This window comes from Myotis nattereri (genome assembly GCF_964212035.1).
Source record: "Myotis nattereri genome assembly, chromosome: 2".
Classification (NCBI taxonomy): domain Eukaryota; kingdom Metazoa; phylum Chordata; class Mammalia; order Chiroptera; family Vespertilionidae; genus Myotis; species Myotis nattereri.
Window position 1 is genome coordinate 200,459,025 of NC_138076.1, and position 18,383 is coordinate 200,477,407.

Consider the following 18,383-nt stretch of genomic DNA (forward strand, 5'->3'; position numbering starts at 1 on the left):
ATTGAAATTTCTTTTGAGAACCAGATTTTTTAAACTTAAACTATATATGTAGGTACATTGTTATTAACTTAATTAGGGTACTCCTAAGGCTTTGAAAGAGCCACACTCAAGGGGCCAAAGAGCTGCATGTGGCTCACGAGCCGCAGTTTGCCGACCACTGGCCTAGAGGATTATTTACTTGAGCTTCTCATAAATTTAAACGATATTGGAATCTTTGTAGTGGAAAGAAGATGGAATTTTTCTGTCTAATAATAGTGTTTTAACAAGCTAATCATTGTGAGAAAGCTACTCATAGTTTAGATCTCAAAATGTTCATAAACTAATCTAGGAAACATTCATTCTCAATGACTAAGTGCTTAGTAACATTCTGGGTGCTGGGAATACAGCTGTGGAGACGCTCCTAGAGACATTAATGAAATACAGGGTGGGCAAAGTAGGTTACAGTTGTGAGTACATGGAACAGTTTATTCTTGTAGTATTTTTTATTAGTTATTGTATTACAATAGAATTAATTGAAATATGTCCTATATTGGTTTTATTTTTGCTGCATAAGAAATTACCTCAAACTTAGAGGTTTAAAAGAACATGTTTATGGCCGAAACCGGTTTGGCTCAGTGGATAGAGCGTCGGCCTGCGGACTGAAGGGTCCCAGGTTCGATTCCGGTCAGGGGCATGTACCTGGGTTGCGGGCATATCCCCAGTAGGAGATGTGCAGGAGGCGGCTGATCGATGTTTCTCTCCCATCGATGTTTCTAACTCTCTATCTCTCTCTCCCTTCCTCTCTGTAAAAAATCAATAAAATATATTAAAAAAAAAAAAAGAACATGTTTATGACCTCATAGTTTCCGTTGGTCAAGGGTCTGGGTTCAACTCAACTGGTCTTCCACTCAGGACCCCTGAAGTCTACCATCAAGTGCCATCAGAAAGGCTGCATTCCTTTCTGGAGTTCAAGGTCTTTTCATGGTTATTGACAAATTTTAGTACCTTGTGGTTGTTGGACCGAGGTCTTCATTTTCTTGCTGCCAACCAGGGACTTCCCTCAGCTCCCTCAGGTCACTCATGAGTCCTTGCTTTCTCAGTCCTTCTCCCAACACATTAGCTCACTTCTTCAAAGCCAATATGAGAATCACTCTGACCTCAAGATTCTCTTTTAAGAACTCACCTGATTAGTTAAGACCAATTCAGGTTAATCTCCCTTGGATGAGCTCAAAGTCAGTGTATTAGTGTCCCAGCCTCAGGAGCGATCTCCCCTCATGTGCACAGGTGCTGCCCACACTCAAGAAGAGATGGTTATTCAGGATGTGCACACTGAGCAGGGGGGAGTCCTAGGGATCATCTTAGAATTCTGCTGCCATATAACTTGAGACCTGATGGAGCAGAATTTGCCAGAGAGAATATGGCATATGAGAAAAGCCTGAGACTGTGAGCAATTTGGCAATTTGGAAAGAAAAAGGAAGGCCCTTGTGACTGGAACCCAGAGAAACACAAGTGGCATAGGATTAGGGAGCGGCCACATTATGCATTGGCCACTATAGTGCTTTTCAAGAGAGGCCATGGGAAGCCATCAGATCACATGCATTTTTCAAGATGTCTCCAATGTCAATGAGAATGTACAAGGCAAGAAGGGAATTGGAGGGATCCCAGCTACAGGGCTGTTGCAATCATGGAGAAGAGGAGGGTGGCATAAAGGAGGATGATGGCAGTGGACGTGAAGAGAAGTGGATGGATTTGAGAGCAACGTGAGCGGTAGAATCAGGAAGACACGGTGATTAATTGAATGTGGGGTAAGGAAGAAAGGAGACTCCTGGACTTGAGCAACTGGATGGATGGTTGTGCCATTTCCCAAACCTGCGGTCATTGAGGAGCAGTTTTGCGAGAAAAGTAGGTTCCTTTTAAACACACTGAGTCTGACACGCCAGTGAGACAGCTGAGGCAAGATATCATGTTGGCCATTGGCTGTGCCCATCTGGAACTTGGGAGAAAGGTCTGGGCCAGAGAAGTGAATCTGGGAGACATCAAACAATAGCTGATGTCTGAAGTCATTGGGAAGGGGTGAGATCACCCAGGGAGAACAGGACCTGTGTACAGTCCTTGAGTAATCCCCACTTAAAGATCTGCTATACGGTCGTTGAGTAGTAAGTGGCTATTTCACACACCTATTTCCTGTTGCTAATGCTAATGTCATCTTTATGGAATGAACATTGTGGGCCACTTAGGAATACACAATGGCTCCAAGGCTTCTCTCCACAGGGGCACAGTCAGTATATATGACTGTGTGTGTGTGTGTGTGTGTGTGTGTGTGTGTGTGTGTGTGTGTGTGTGTGTTTTGTGGAGAGAGAATTGCATCGAAATCAGCTGAAGAATTTTTCTGAACTACATTCACAAATTCTGGTGCGTCCCTAAGGAAATCAAGAATTTAAAAATGCAAAAGTTATTTTAGAGACATATGCCCTCATTTTCCAGAGAAAACTGAAGTGCCAGAAAGTACAAGTCATTTACCCAGGGACACCCCGCTGGTTAGGTGGCAGCCCCTCAGAGAGGAGTTGAAATTCTTAGCGATTACGTCAGGTCCTATCACCCTCCAGAAATGTACATTTCTCCATCAGTTTCAGAGGCTGGGTTCCAGATCCATCAGGAAATTCTAGCATCATCTATGGGTTAGCAGAATATCCATCGAGCATTCAGTAACTATGGGAGAAAGAAGGAAGTTCTTACTTGTTAAACCACCCACAATATGACTATGTCAGCTTTAGAACAACCCTGAAAGGTAGTCATTGTTATCCTCACTTTACAGATGAGGGAACTGAGGCTCACAAACTAAGTGACATGCCCAGAGACACACAGGTAGTGAGTGGCAGAGCCAGACTTCAAGTTGATGTTTACCACTGGACATACATTCATATTAGAATGCAGAGGGAACTGCATGAACTGTACCCGGGACTCAAAGTGTAATTAAGCATTAAAAAAAAACACACACCACAAAATGACAGTGGAATTGAGTTCACGTTGGCCTCAGCCTTCCTGTTGTGAATCAGCAGTTCTCAAGCCCAGTTGTCTTGGTTAGAATCCGGCTCCCTCCTTACTCATGGTGTGACCTTAGTCATGGTCCCCGACATCTGTGCTTTAATTCCTCTTCTGCAATAAATCAGAGCAACAATGATGCCTGCCTCATAGGCTGACCTGAAGATTAGCTTATTTAATGTGTACAAAAGCCCCAAACACGACCAGCATGTAGTAGGTGTCCACCTCTATTATTTTTTTCTCCAAGAGGCTTACCTGAGTTATTTTGGGGCAAAAAAAGGAGAAATTAATATCTCCTTTTTGCCCCAGCATTTTAGGGGTTTGCTGCATTTTACAAACAGCATGGTTATAGGAACATGGTATCCAGGTAGTTGCCTAAAGGGATGCAGAACAGTTGTAGGTGGCCAACCTGATTTGACCCGTCAAGCTGTTAAGTGGAACCGGCAAGGCAAGCACATAGAGGCCTCGGGCGCTTTGCCTTCAACACTTCTCCTGGCCTGGAATGCCCTCTTCTCAGATAATGGAACAGCCTTTGTCTGCACTGTTTTCAGGTTCCAGCTCAAATGATGCCTGATCAAAAGGCCTGTCCACTCTACTCTATCTAAAATAGTATCTCCTTCTCACCATTACTTTCTATTTTGTTGCCCTTCTTTATTCTTCTTCTAAGCACAGAGAGGTGTGTAGATTGAGGGTCCGTGCCCCCAGCAGACCTTGAACTCCATGAGGGTCAGGATGGAGTCTGTTGAATGTTGATGAGTAAATGAATGTCCTTAGAGGAACCTGTAGTGGATGCTGGGTGCTGTGCAGGAACGGGGCAGGATTTGGGGACTTGGCTCTCAGGGTTTCTTTTGGTTTAGCCTTGTAGTCAAAGACTGGAAAGTCCTTCCCAGATATTGGTTCCTAATGTGTTGCTTCCCAGGTTGTTATTTGGATAAGTGCTGTGTTCTTCCCACCACCACCAATATGGTGTGGCCCTTCTTGGAAATAATAATAACTAACATGTCTTTAGTGTACTGTGTGCATCTTACCTGTATTGGGTCATTTAATGCAATTCAATAAATAGATATTACTATCATTTCCCATTTTACAGTTGAACAAACTGAGGCATAGAGAGGTTCAATAGCTTTTCCAAGTCACAGAGACGGTAAGAGGAAGACAAGAATATGAATACAAATATGAATATGTGCAATCCATCCTCAGAAAATGCATTTCCAACGAACCCCTGTGATTCAGCTCCCTATGTGGTTCTGGCCCTACACTCTCCTAGTGACCTCCTCCAATCCTGGGGACTTTAGTGTTGTCTATAGCCTGGCCACACTTACATTGTATCTCTGGCCCAGCCTGCACTCCTGAGCTCCAGACTCATTTATCTAACTACCCACGAGACATCTTCTCACAGGTATCTTGAAGTGAACACTTCCAAACCTGAATTTATGATCTACCTTCAAGACCCCACTCCTGAATCGGTTTTTCCCTCAGTGTTCCTTTCTCAGCAGGGTTCTAGGGTGTAGAGATGGGCGATGGATTGCTTGGATTAGACAATAGCATGCTATTTTTTTTCTAACAATTGCTTTATCTAACCTTCCCTTACTAAATTTTGACAAACCAAGGCAAGTACCTTACCTTTGCATTCCTAACATCCGATACGTAGAAGGTGTTCAATGTGTTCTTGCTGGATGAAGAGGTGGGGGAAGGAATGTTTTCTGTGGATTGTATTTATTTCTACTCCAGGTAGTTTCCATGATACTTAATTTCTCTAGTTATTCATCTAAGAACAGTTTCCAAACTTCTCTCAGTGCTCGTTTTTCTTCTCCCTGGGGTTCTAACCTGAGGGTTTTTTCTTGCAGTATGTTAATGAACTGACTCTAGGTTTCAGAAAAATCATTCTCACTTCTCTTCACTTTGGAATTATGTGGAAAGGAATCCTTACTAATGAGGAAAAACCTATTAAGAGACAGTAGCATAATTATTCAGCAGTAGGGAAAAGAATGATATATAAGCCAAATACTAATTAGCAATTACCTCTGTCACATTTAGTTTTTCTGGGCTGAAGTTCAGTTACTCCTTGAAAAACTGAATACAAATAATAAGCCCCATACACACACAGACACACATGCATGTCCAGTGGTTATCAGAGTGGGATGTCCTAGTTTATTTCCCTGTCTAAATTTGGGGTCCTTTGAAAATGCTTTGCCTGACACCGACTCACATGTAAGTCTCATGTCTCTTAGGTCCCTTCATCTCCACCTCCAACATCTTTCTTTGGCCTGGCCCATCAACAGCATCTCTCTGTCTCTCTGCTTCCCTGGAACTCTCCCTTTGAATTGATTCTCCACAAAGCAGCCAGAGTGATCTTTGAAAACCTAAATCCAAAGGACTTCCTGGTGTTCCTAGATTCGATTCCACCGCATGCTCTGGCCCCTGCTCCCTTTTCAACCTCTTCTCATGCCAATTTCATGATTCACACACTCCAGCCTCTCTACTCTCCTTTCTGTGCCTCAAACATAGGCCATGCCAAGCCATTTCCTAGATGAGGGCCTTTGCACCTGGAACACTCACTAATCCCATGCCCTTCTTTTAAAAAATATTTTTAAATTAATTTCAGAGAGGAAGGGAGAGAAAGAGAGAAAGAGAGAAACATCAGTGATGAGAGAGAATCATTGATTGGCTGCCTGCCACATGCCCCACACTAGAGATAGAGCCCACAACCAGGGCATGTGCCCTGATCAGGAACCAACCATGACCTCCTGATTCATAGGCCAGTGCTCAACCACTGAGCCATGCCATCCAGGCCAGCCTATGTTCTTTACCTCCTTCTTTACATCTCAGCTCACATGTCTCCTGCTCAGAGAGGCCTTACCTTGACCTCTAGCCTATGCTCCCCACCTCATAACTTTTCCCCCAATTACTTTGTGATCCTCAGAACACTCAACACTATCTGAATTTATTTTAAACTTTTTGTTTATCTTTCTAAAAATCACCCTTGCAGAATGTAAATGCCATTTGTATCCCTTCTGTTCACAGCTAGGTGTCCAGTACTGGCACACAGTGGTATGTTTGTTGAATGAATATGTGCACATGCAATGGCCCAACGTATGATTGAAGAATGCCCTGAACTTATACTCCATACAAGTTCATGCGTTCTAAGTTCCAACTCGATTTAAACCACAGGAGACTTGGATAACCTTTTCAGTTGAGTTTCTTTTTTTCTGTTTCAGTCCTCTCTAATAAATAGTGACATTATCTTTGTGAAGTTGCATGCCCCGTGGGAAGTGCTTGGAAGATACGCAGAACAAATGAATGTAAGAATGCCTTTCAGGTAGGTGTCAATGTATTTTCCCCACTCTCTCTGCTGCTTCACTGTAAACCCCGTGCACTCCTCTTTTGGAACAAATAAAGCTGATGAGCAGGCTGGAATGCTGCAAGAGAAGAAAATCCCTCAAATGTTTAGGAAGTGCAGTAGGTCTCATGGCCAATAATTCATGGCTGATTCATTCCTTAGCAGTTAGATACTTCAAGTGTCTGTGAAAAGAGTTTTCCAAGGGGCATTTTTATTCCCATAGTGCCATTTTTGGAAGCCCTTTGTACTGCTGCTTTGCTGAGCAAAATTCCAGGCATCCAAGGTGCCAGGTGATCTTCATGGTCCTTAGTGATGAGTCCCTTCCAGAAAAACATGAAATGAGTTCTACAGAAACAAGTTCAAGAAATGTCATGAAAATGTGCTCTATTTTAACAAATAACCGATATTTAAATTTTTAAAAGTCAGTTCATAAATATTGTGCCAAGACAAGCATTGCTATTTATTCATTTTAAAAATATATTTTTTTATTGATTTCAGAGAGGAAGGGAGAGGGAGAGAGAGATAGAAACATCAATGATAAGAGGCTTATTGATCAGCTACCTCCTGCACGACCCCCAACGGGGATCGAGCCTGCAACCCAGGCATGTGCCCTGACCAGGAATCTAATCATGACCTCCTATTCATAGGTTGTCGCTCAAACAGGGTCATACCAGCTGGGCATTATTTATTCTCAGAGGAATAGGAAATACTTTGTGTGGGTTGCTTATTTAAAAGGATCAACTTACCTTCATCTCACAGTGAAAATTCTGATTTTTCCCTATAGGTTAAGGAAAAATGATTTTCATTTTTTAGATAGAAATAAAATAAAGTACTACACTTGAAAGTATAAATGCCAAGATATGTGGGAAGTCTATAATGGAATCTTCTAAAGAAGGTGGAGGGTTTTAGTACCAAGGACAGTTCCAAAGGGACAAAACTGATGCATACTTTTGGTTTGCAATTTGCCAATAAGACCAAGTCATACAGTAGGAACTAGACACATTGGTCCAAATTCTAAAATATACCTCTTAATGAGCTGTAGAAAGTAATAGAGGCAAAGTTTTCAGCTGCATTCATAGAGACAGGGAGGAGCTAGGGACACATTTAGAGAAGAGTAATTTCCATTTAGAGTCCTGTAACATATCTCCCTGGTGTATATTATATTCTTCATTTGTTGGACTTTATGTTAGAATATTAAGTCAAAATAGAGGCTGGGATTTCTAGCATCTATTTGCTTTGAGGCAGAATTCTCAAAGGAGTTGAGATACCTAGTTCTAATCTTTGGATTAACTTTTGCATTTAAAATGTTGAAAAGGAAACCTAAGAGCCCAAGGATTTTAAAAAGATATATTATCACTAAGAGAAGGATTATTAATTTAGTTTCCATTGAAAATTGTTACAGTCTAATTATAATTCATTAAAGCTAATTATGTATCAATGCTATAACCATCTAATATGGATTAATACCATATCACACATGAGGACCACTACAATATATGCTTTGATAGGGTGGTATATCAGATCAACATCTTCTAGCCAACAAAGCTAAAAGTCTACCTTTTGGTAAAAGCAAAATAGTGAAACTTAGTGAAATTGATACTCCCCTCCCCCCAACAGAAATCACAAAACCTTCTGCCAGCACAGAAGTCTAGAGCCAAGAGTCCAAGCAGATTGTGGAAACTTGAGCATTGCTAACGTAGAGCAAGTTCCTTAGTGCTTGGAAGGACTTCCTACCTGAAGGACTAGCCACATCATAGAAAACACTCATGCTCGCTACCTAGCAGAAAGTGCTGCCTGTGAGCAGCGTTAATACGTTTCCTTTTTAAAAATATATATTTTTATTGATTTCAGAGAGGAAGGGAGAAAGAGAGGAGATAGAAACATCCATGATGGGAGAGAATCATTGATCTGCTACCTCCTGCACGCCCCCTACTGGGGATTGAGCCCACCCCCGCACCCCCACCCCCACCCCCGACCCCCACACCCAGGCATGTGACCTGACCAGGAATCGACCAGTGATCTCCTGGTTCATTAGTCAATGCTCAACCACTGAGCCACACCAGCTGGGCCATTAATACGTTTCTGCTGTGACAGTAAGAGAATGTGATCCAAGCAATAAAATGAAAAACATAAATAATGAATAATAATTTTCTTTTTAAATGTAGAAATTTCTTTAGGACAACAATTTTAGGAGAAAATGCTATTCATGTGTGGACACTAATCGGCCTCATTAATATTAAGGCAGTTTTAACTTAGCATAGCTTCACTTGAGGGGTTGAGAATTTTTGCTGTCATCTTGTGCGAGATTTCATAACAACTCTAGCCTAAGGATGTAGATGCATTTCCAAAAGAGGAACGATCCTGACATATCATTTCAACAAAATGTACAAACATCAGTTTGCCTGAATATAAAATGTCCTAACTAATCTTATCTGTATTTATTATTTTCTGTAGACTGCAATTCTAAATGCCAGGTTTAGTCTCCTTGAATTTTTATTCCTATAGTGTTTGAAAGGAAATTGAGGAATAGGCTTCTGGTGGGAAATTGCTAATAAACCCTGCTTATTAAGTACCTTTATGTCCATGAATATGGTGTTTTTTAATAGGCTATTTGAGAGCATTTTTAGGTTACAGAAAATTGAGTAGATAGTACAGAATATTCCCATATGCTCACCCCTTCTCACCCCACTCAGTCTCCTTATTAATTTATTACATTAGTGTGGTATATTTCTTATAATTGATGGACCAGTATTAATACATCATTATTAACTAAAGTCCATAGAATTAATTTAGGGTTCACTCTTTCTGTTGCACAGTTCTGTGGGTTTTGACAAATGCATACATCCTGCATCTACCAATAATTTCACTGCCTTAGGCTCCTCCACCTGTCATCCCTTCCCTCCACTCCCCACCCCAACCCAAAACCCAGGCAACCACTTACCTTTATATTGTCTCTATAGTTTTGCCTGTTAACAACATGGATATGTTTTTTAAGTTTTCACAGATAAAAAAAAATGATTTTAGAGATATAAGCTTTCCATTTTTCAAAAGTGAGATAGCTCAGTAACAGTTCAGAATACATATAAACTACCTTGGGTTCATAACTAGTCCATTGGTTGAAGCCACTATAAGGAAAAAGAGATTGCATTTTAATAAAGTAGCCAACACATGTGCTCTTCATTCCAACTACACCCAGAATTTTCATTTTAAAATGTAAACAGTGCAGAAACACAGAAGTATGACATGCCCTTATTAAGTTCCATTTTAAAAAATATTTTCCTGGATTCCTTAGTTTACATCTTTAATTCACCTATAACCAGGACCACTGGTTCGTCAGTAAGTCCTTATGTGGCTATTTCCAGCTGGATGTTGATGCTGGATAGTTAGTGTTCTTCTCATAATGTTTGTAAGGTGCCTATATTTTTATTTTACCCCTGCTTATATCAAATGACAGAAGGGTCTTGTAAACTCAAAGTGCTATGTAAATATTAGTTTCTATAATGGTGCCCCATTAAGTTATGGACATTGCCAACAGCCTGGCTGTCCATCTCTGCATCCCTGAGAAAAAGGTGATGGCAGCTGAATTCATGCAAATACCATTTGCTCCAAATCACCAACCTGTACAGGTTTGGTAGACCAGTGGCAACCCTGAAAAGTCATGGTCATGAGGAGAGAAAGAAATATCTCTGGGAAATGTTCCCTAAGATTTCATGACTCAAAAAACGCATGCCCTATGTTCTCACTACATTCCTCACTGTTAATCTCTTTTTAGTTTTTTCTTCTTCACCTCTTACAGGCTTCTGTCTTCAATCTCCTTTCCTTCCTTGCTAGTTCAAACTGTAACTGACGATGGGTTTTCTTCTCGACTGGCTTCATTTTTGCTGTTCTTCCAGGAGAAAAATCTATTACCTGCCCCGCCGGTACAAGTTCATGAGCAGGTCAGTAGCATGCTGTCGTGGAAGTGTTTGTCTGGTCTGTTGCCTTGTGTGCTCCAACAGTGACAAGGAATACTAGAGGGGCCTTGGTCACATGGGAAAACTGATTGCTGTGCACTCCAAAAATAGCAATTTGGGGGTCAAAGGCATGGATGGAATTTCCCAGGGCAAGATGTAGAAAGAGGAGAGAAGAGGGCCATTGGCCACTCCTTGGAAATCTGCAGGAAGGAGACAGGAAGAAATGGGAAGAAGATGAAAAGGAACAATTTGAGATGTAGGAAGAGAACAAAGGGAAGGCAGTGCCAAAGGCACCAGAAATGAGTTCCAATAAGAAGGGCTGTCCTTCAGCTACTGATGAAGGGTAAGAGCTGAGAATCGGTTTTTTGGTTACTATGGTAACTGCCATGCTAGCAGTCTCCATGGAGTGGTGGTTCTGAAATTTTAGCATGTGTCAGGATTATCTGCAGGGATTTTTTGTTTTCAGATGGCTGAGTCCACTCCCAGGGTTTCTGAGGTGAGGCTTTATAGTGATGCTGACATTGCCGATCTAGGATGACATATTTAGACTGATGACCACCCAGTGGAAGGTCATGGAAACCCAGTTACCACTGGTGGGGAATGGGCCAGGTTCTGAGGGATTAGAAACATTGGGGGTTCACCACCACCTTGATGAGTTTTGTGGCCAAGGAAAGGAGAAAGACAGGATGAACTTGGAGCCAAGAGGATAGAAGCAGAGAAGATGCGTCCAATCATATATTCTCCAGGTGTATAGAGGGGAAGTTTTGAGTGAATAAGAGCTTGGTAAAGCCCTATTTCTAGAATTGGAAGAACAGCTTCCTAACCACTAATCTCTGGCCTGGAAAAGCTGGTGCTACTTCAATTGAATAAATTACAGCTATAGACAAATGTAGTAGGCATGAGAAGGCACTAGAATATTCTGGAAAAAAGATCATCTGACTATGGTGGTATAATGTTGTGATTCAGGATGGCCTCTTAGGACAAATTTCATTGCTTTCCACATATAATTGCGTTTTGGGTATCACTGTGGTGGTGTTCGTGAAGCCCAGTATCTGGTATAAATTTCAAAATGTAGTTTGTCAAAAAATGTTGTGTGTACTTGAACTCTTCCTCTTACCCAAGAACAGGCTAATTTAGATGAAGGCCAGTCCTGTCTCTTTGTAGCCAGGTTTGATGTTGCAAACTGAAAGGCACATGTACAATGTGTGGTTCTGGTCTCGAGTTCTTGTGGCATACCAAATGCAGACATTTAATTTAGCTTTTAGTTTCATCCATATAAATGATAGTACATCTCATTAGTTCATGAAATGATCCCTGAAATAAACCTATCTCCTTTAAGGGTAAGAGAAAATTATATTATTACTAGAGGCCTGGTGCATGAAATTTGTGCGTTCGTGGGGTTGGGTCCCCCAGCCTGGCCTGTGCCCTCTCACAGTGCGGAAGCCCCGCCATCCATTGCCCCAAAGAGGTACGCCCCACCCACCCACCCAGGGCTCCTCAATGGATTGTCCCAATGAGGTATGCCGGAGCCAGGGGTCCCGCCTCTGCACCTCACGGAGCCATGGGACCCCCCGGCCTCACCACGGGCCCCACCTCTGTGCCACGCACACAGCATCAAGCCCTGCCCACCCACACGTGCCCGCTGCACATGCAGCCTCATGGTGATCGCTCATTGTGGCGTGATGACCACATAGGCTTTTATTAATAGGATAAAGTTTCTGAGCAGACAGAGACATAAAGTACCTTTTCACAAATATCTTTATTTTAAAAGGTCACCTGACTCTCATAAAGCATACTCATGTAGTTCAGACACATATTTTTCGAGTAAATGCTCTTTTCATCCATGTACTTGGTCTATTAAATGTTGCTGTGACTTAACTTTGGGCAGACTTAACAAGCATTATAAGTTACCTACCCGATAAAGAAAGGGAATTAATCATCTTTCTTTTGACCCTTTTAGTTGTCTTTTTTTTTTTTTTTTGCCTTCACCAAATAGTACAAATGTAGTCTGTAAAAGATATGATTATAAAGAAACACATCTGACTCTTGTGGGTGGCTTGTAGCTAAGTCTCATTACTACTCCTTCCTTTGGCCTCCACTTCCCCACACACATCCCGCCCAGGTTTGTCCTGTGCAGCTGTGGGAAGAATGAATGCTGGATCCTGCTGCATTAGACATTCAGCACAGTTGTAATCTTATCATATGAGTATGCAGGCACATCAACAAAATGGCTTGTATATTTCCATCCCCGCTTTAAAAAATTAATGTGTGTAAATGTTCCAAAACCTTTGGACTCTCTTATAAGGTATTTAGGTTGTGTCCCAATTAGTAGCCTTGTGACCTAAAAAGAATCTTATCAACTTCCAAAGCTCCCTAACTTCTATCCAAGGAGAATCTGTAAATACAGGGACTTGGCTCTAAGAAGAGGAAAAAGAAATCCAAGCTGGCTGATGTCTAACTGGTAGCAGTCCAGGGAGGCCTCAGTAGCTGTAATGTAGGGCTGTGTGTGGAGTCTTCATTTAAAAAAGAGAGAAAAAAAAAGGAAGGAAGGGAAGGAGGAAGGGAGGAAGGGAGGGAGGGAGGGAAAGGGAAGAAAGGGGGTAAGGAGGAAAGATAAAGGAGAGAAAGAGAGTGAGGGAGGGAAGGAGGGAGGGAGGGAGGGGGGGGGAGAGAGAGAGAGACATCTGTATGTTCCCTCTAGGCATATCATCCTGAAAACGTAATCTAAATGTTTGAAACGTGATGCTATTATTATAATATTCTGGTGTGGGGAAAGCAGGTGTCCCTGAAGTAGTCTTTTGTGTTTAATTCAGCCTAATTAAGTTGTCATTAGTACAGAGTCCCTCCTGCATGGTTAATGGCTCAAGGGAAAGGCCCTTTTCTTCTGCTTCTTCAGGGTAAACCCACAGCATCCAGGTTGGGGCTGTGCACACAGTAGGTAATTTATAAAGGCCTACTGACAGGTTAGCATGGGGACAGTGAAGTCCTTTGCATCTGGCCTTTTCTTTAATCATCACCGCTCCTAAGGTTAGAAGGATAGTCTCCCCTTTAGAGCTGAGGGAACCCAGTTTAAAGAGGTTTCAGCAGAACCGTCCCAAGGCAGTTTCCAAGGCTCACCCTGGGGAGGCACAGTATGACAGGGGTCAGGTCCGTGCCCATGTGCTTGTCCTGTGCTACCAGCTCTTTCCAGCTATCTGGAACTTTGCCTGCCATGAATCAGCATTTGGGGGGGAAACTCTGAACTTACCACAACTTTCTATCAAAGTTCCTGCCTTTTAGTTCAGATATTAACTTGACAGGTTAAGGCCAGAAATGCCCGAGTGGATGATCCATCTTCTCCTTATTGCCTGTGTGGTCTGTAAGAGGGCTTTTGCTTAGTAAGTGTCAGGAATAGAACAAAGTGACATGTATCCAACCACATCAATGCTCAGTCATTAAGCCAACATCTTCTTTCTTTTCTCTTGAGCCCTATATTGAAGAGGCAATTTGGGATGCTCCCTGATTGGTTGGGTTCTTGAATTTTACCTAAGTGCATTTCAGGATTGCCTGTTTGAGGAAGTGTATTAAGTGTAAGATAGAAGCACAGTCCTCAATATACAAGTGAAGATCCTAGCTCCAGAATTTCCATTGAGAATGCTCTATATAGAAGTTCATTGTCAGCATTTTCTTCATCCTAAATACAACCACTTAACTGAGCATTTTGTACATCCCAGGCATTGTGCAAACACCTGGTACCCATTATCTTGTGTTGTCCTCACCACTGCCTCATGCAGTGGGTGTATTAGCTCCGAGAAGTTTACTTACCTGCCCAGCGTGGCACTCATGACTGGCCAGCTCTACAACCAGGATGTGAACCTGCTTCTGGCGGATGCCAAAGTCTTCCATTCTAGATGGAAGGTTATCCATTATGCATTGTGAAAAGGAAAGCTCTTTATTAACTGAAGGTTGTTTAGAATGATACAGCCAAGATATTATTGCCCACATCACAACCAGTATGTATCTCAAGAGCATCTGAAGGTTCACCATTTAGAGATGAGGATACTGAGGCTCCGTGAGGAGAAGGGGCTTGCCCCAGGCACATTGACGTACAGTGGCAGAGTCAATGACCTCACTGAGTCTCACACATTCCAGCCCAGTAGCTTTTGCCCTTTGCATTTCTTCTTTGCATGGCAGAAGGGGCCCTCAATGATGTTTTTGTGGTGCAGTTCAGGGACAGGAGTGTGTTTGCAGAAGAACAGCTAGTTGTCCTCCAGTCCCAGAGAGACAGACCCTTGTTCCCAGAGCAACCAGACGGGCAGGTGGGGGCCGCATGTGGGACATCAGCCCTAGCACTGGGAACCTAGCACACATTGGCCAGACCTCAAGGGGAAGGTCATGCCAAGACTATTGTAGGAGGTGTGTTAGTTTCCTATTGCTGTTGTAACACATACCTGCAAACTTCACTGCATAAAACAACACAACTTTATTATCTCACAGTGCTACGAGTCAGAATCCCAGGAGATGGGTACTTAACTGGTTTCTCTGCTCGGGGTCTCCCACAGCTGAAATCAAGGTGTTGGAAGGGAAGGGCCATGGGGAGAATTCGTTTCCAGACTCGTTCAGTTGCTGGCACAGTTCAGTTCTTTGCAGTTGCAGGATCTGTCTCTTTATGGCTTCTGGATAAAGGTCATTCTCAGCTTCTAGCTGCCTGCCCTCCTGGCCCTCTTCATCTGCAAAGCCAGCAATGGCTGGTTGGGTTACTTTCACTCTTTGAATCTCTCTTACCTCCCCTCCTGCCTCATCTCCCCTGTCTCCAGCCGGAGAAAGTTCTTTGCCTTTAAAGGCTTCGTGGGGTTAAATTGGGTCCACCTGAATAATCTAGATGCTCGCCCTATTTGGGGGTCTGTAACCTTACTTCCATCTGCAAAGTCCCCTTTGCCACATCACATAACATAGTCATAGGTTCAGGGTATTGGGGTGCATGCATTTATGGGGGTTCAGTCTGCCAACCAGAAAAGAACACAAACTGCTGACCACGTTGTTTCTGTTGTAAAGAGCACACAGCATGGACCCCAGTACACGTGATGGAGCCTGGACAGCCCACGCTTGGCCCTCCTGTTTCTGCTCAGGCTGCCCAGAGGAGGCCAGTCCACACCCCAAGCCCCAGTTAGTGTCTCAGGGGCTTTAACCTTAAGGTATCTGTCCACTATCTTTCTTCCAAGATAAGTGTTTCAAAAGCCCATTTCCTCTGCTTCCCGTCACTTTTTCTCAAAGTTTTTAAGAACACGGCCATCTCCCTGGCAGCTTCCCCAAAGCATTCCTTGCACACCATCTTTTATAAACCTAACAGCCCTGAAGGTCATGATGGTGATAACTGATGATAATGATGATCCCGCTCAAAAACCCTTGACAAATAAGGCTCAGAAAGGTGAGTGATTTGTGGAAGGTCACACAGCAGATTAGCAACAGAGCCAGGATTTAGACATGCCCATTATGGACTCTCCACCATGCCAAGCAACTTCACTCCCTTCCCTTTCACTTCCTTGTGCTCTTCCTCCTTTTTCAACTAATTAATCATTTTTATTGCCCTATTTTACTTTCTCCTCACCATCTTCGCATTTCATCTAAATTGTGATGCTACAAGCTGGTTGGTGCAAGCTGCCATTTTATTCCCATAGGGCATTCATGCCCAATTTTTCACAGCTTTATTTGTTTTTATCCATCCTGAGTACTGTACCCAGTTGGATTAAATTCATAGTCATCACATGCAGAGCCCAGATTCTGTGAGCATGTGAATTTTGCACAGTGTAATCTGATCAGCGCTGCAGACTGGAGATGTGTGGGAGGTAAAAACTCTATTATAAAAACTTCTGAGTCAGTGTCCTTATTTTAAAATTGAGGGAAAGTTTGTATGTAACACTAGAGGCCCAGTGCATGAAATTTGTGCACTTGGGCGGGGGGTGGGGGTATCTTAGCCCAGCCTGCACCCTCTTGCAGTCCAAGAGCCCTTGGGGGATGTCTGACTGATGGCTTAGGCCTGCTCCCCACAGGACATCCTTAGTGCTGCCACAGAAACGTGAGAGGCTCTGGCCACTGCTGCTGCACTCGTGAGCCCGGCTCAGGGCTTCTGGCTGAGTGGCACTCCCCCTGTGGGAGCGCACTGACCACCAGGGGACAGCTCCTGCATTGAGCATCTGCCCCCTGGTGGTCAGTGCACATCATAGGGACTGGTTGTTCTGCTGTTTGGTTAATTTGCATATTAGCCTTTTATTATATAGGATAATATAGGATATTAGTTTCAGGTGCACCACATTATCATTTGACATTGTATACGTTACAAAGCGATCAGCGCTATAAGTCTAGGTACTATCCATCACCATATAATGTCCTCTTTCTTTAATGAGTTTTAAGGCAATCAGATGAAATGAACCCCAGGGCCATGGGGAAAGCCACCAGCTTAGCCTATGAAGTCTAATTTATAATTCCATTTAAGGACTAAATCATTGAACTTGGACAAGTGATAGATGATGGTGAAGCACAATTAACTTTGAATTGAAAAGAAAAAAGACAGCAATGTAAAGAGGCACGCTGGCTGCTCCAATTCTTATTTTTGAAAAGAAAAAGAAGATAGTAATCATAGCCAGTGCACCAGACACTGTTCAAGAGACTTTATCATCACAGTCCTGTGAATTGAGACTCATTATCATGCCCATTTTATAGATAAGAAAATTGAGGCACAGAAAACTTAAATAACTTGTCCAAGGTCACACTGCTAATATTTATAGAGCCAGGACTTGAAACGAGGCACGCCAGCCCCATGGTCTCAGTCAATGTTACACTGATTTTCTGGAGCTCATTATATCCCTATATTTTAAATATCTGTTAAGAGATAATGAGGGGTTGGGGTCCAGGACGATGAAGGATGGAGGAAATTGGAACTTCTTCCCTTTGGGGGGGTTTAGGCCTTTCTAATCTACTGTTCTTTTCTGATTACATTGCTCTGGGTAGAATCTTTACTTATGTGTGCGTATGTGGTGGGGACAGGTCCTCTGTGGAGAGGAGGGGCCTAGAGAAGCTGAGAGGTTCTTTCCAGTGTGAACCTTCAGGGGTTCTGCAAAAGGACAGCCACCACCAAGCAGAATGATAGTCAGGTGAGGCTGGAACAAGGCTGAGAATAAGAGAGGTGGTTAAAAAAGACATTTGCTATTATTTTTCATTTTGGAGTGAATTGGGAATAAAAAATAATTTATTCAGCTAGATGTTTCATGCAAAGGATAAGTTGCCATGTAAATATTTTTAAAAATTGGGAAAAAGTAAAACATGCCCAGATTCCTTGTGTTTTCGGTGAATAGACTTAGAAGGCATTCAGATATTTTCCTCTCCAGGGGGATCTGTCCCTTCTTGTAGCCCTTAAAGTGAAGATTTCTATTACCAGTTACTTTGATGAAGTGATCCCTAGAATCAGGAATCCACAATATGGATTCTGGTCCTGCTTTGTTTATTGGTTGAGTATTTTGGATTGAATAATCATCTCTCTCCACCCCGGATCTCTCTGATAACATATAAAATGAATATCATACCTGTTGGGTCTACCTCACAGAGATGCTGTTTGACATGTGCTCTTGGGGGAAAAGTTACCCTGTGGTATGGATGCCTGAGGTAGCGCTTCTGGGACTGAACAGCAGACCCTGAGTGATGGATGAATGATTAATCTGACACAACGTTTGCTGTGAAAGAGAGGCTAAGGGACTGCCTGGCTAAAGGAACCAGACAGCCTTGATTGCCTGCCTCGTTAAGCTTTTATTGTAACTGCAGTTTGAGTAACACTTATCTTTTAGATATAATACAATCAGTAGGATATGTAGTCTTGGGAGGGTACATGTGTGCAGTGTCCTTTAAGCAAGGACACCTAAAGATTAAGCATAAGGATTCCAGTAAACACCCGGGGGTCTGCATGTGCACAGACTTGTCTGAAAAGGTCAAGGAATAATTAGGGGCACCGCCCTCGGCACTTCCCTAAGTCAGAATTCCAATAAACAGGGTGGGCCACCTTCAGCACACTTCCGTTTTCTCAAAATGTCCTCCTTACA

The 18,383-nt window shown here is 42.7% G+C and overlaps 1 protein-coding gene across 1 annotated transcript in view; it reads left to right on the plus strand.

Annotated features, from left to right (window-relative positions):
• ANO4 (anoctamin 4) overlaps nt 1-18,383 on the plus strand; it is a 249,092-nt gene that overhangs the window by 142,765 nt on the left and 87,944 nt on the right. The window contains exons 7-8 of the mRNA XM_081083106.1: nt 6,240-6,340; nt 10,255-10,299. Of these exons, the coding sequence (XP_080939232.1) occupies nt 6,240-6,340; nt 10,255-10,299 (146 nt within the window). The remainder of the gene's footprint in view (nt 1-6,239; nt 6,341-10,254; nt 10,300-18,383) is intronic.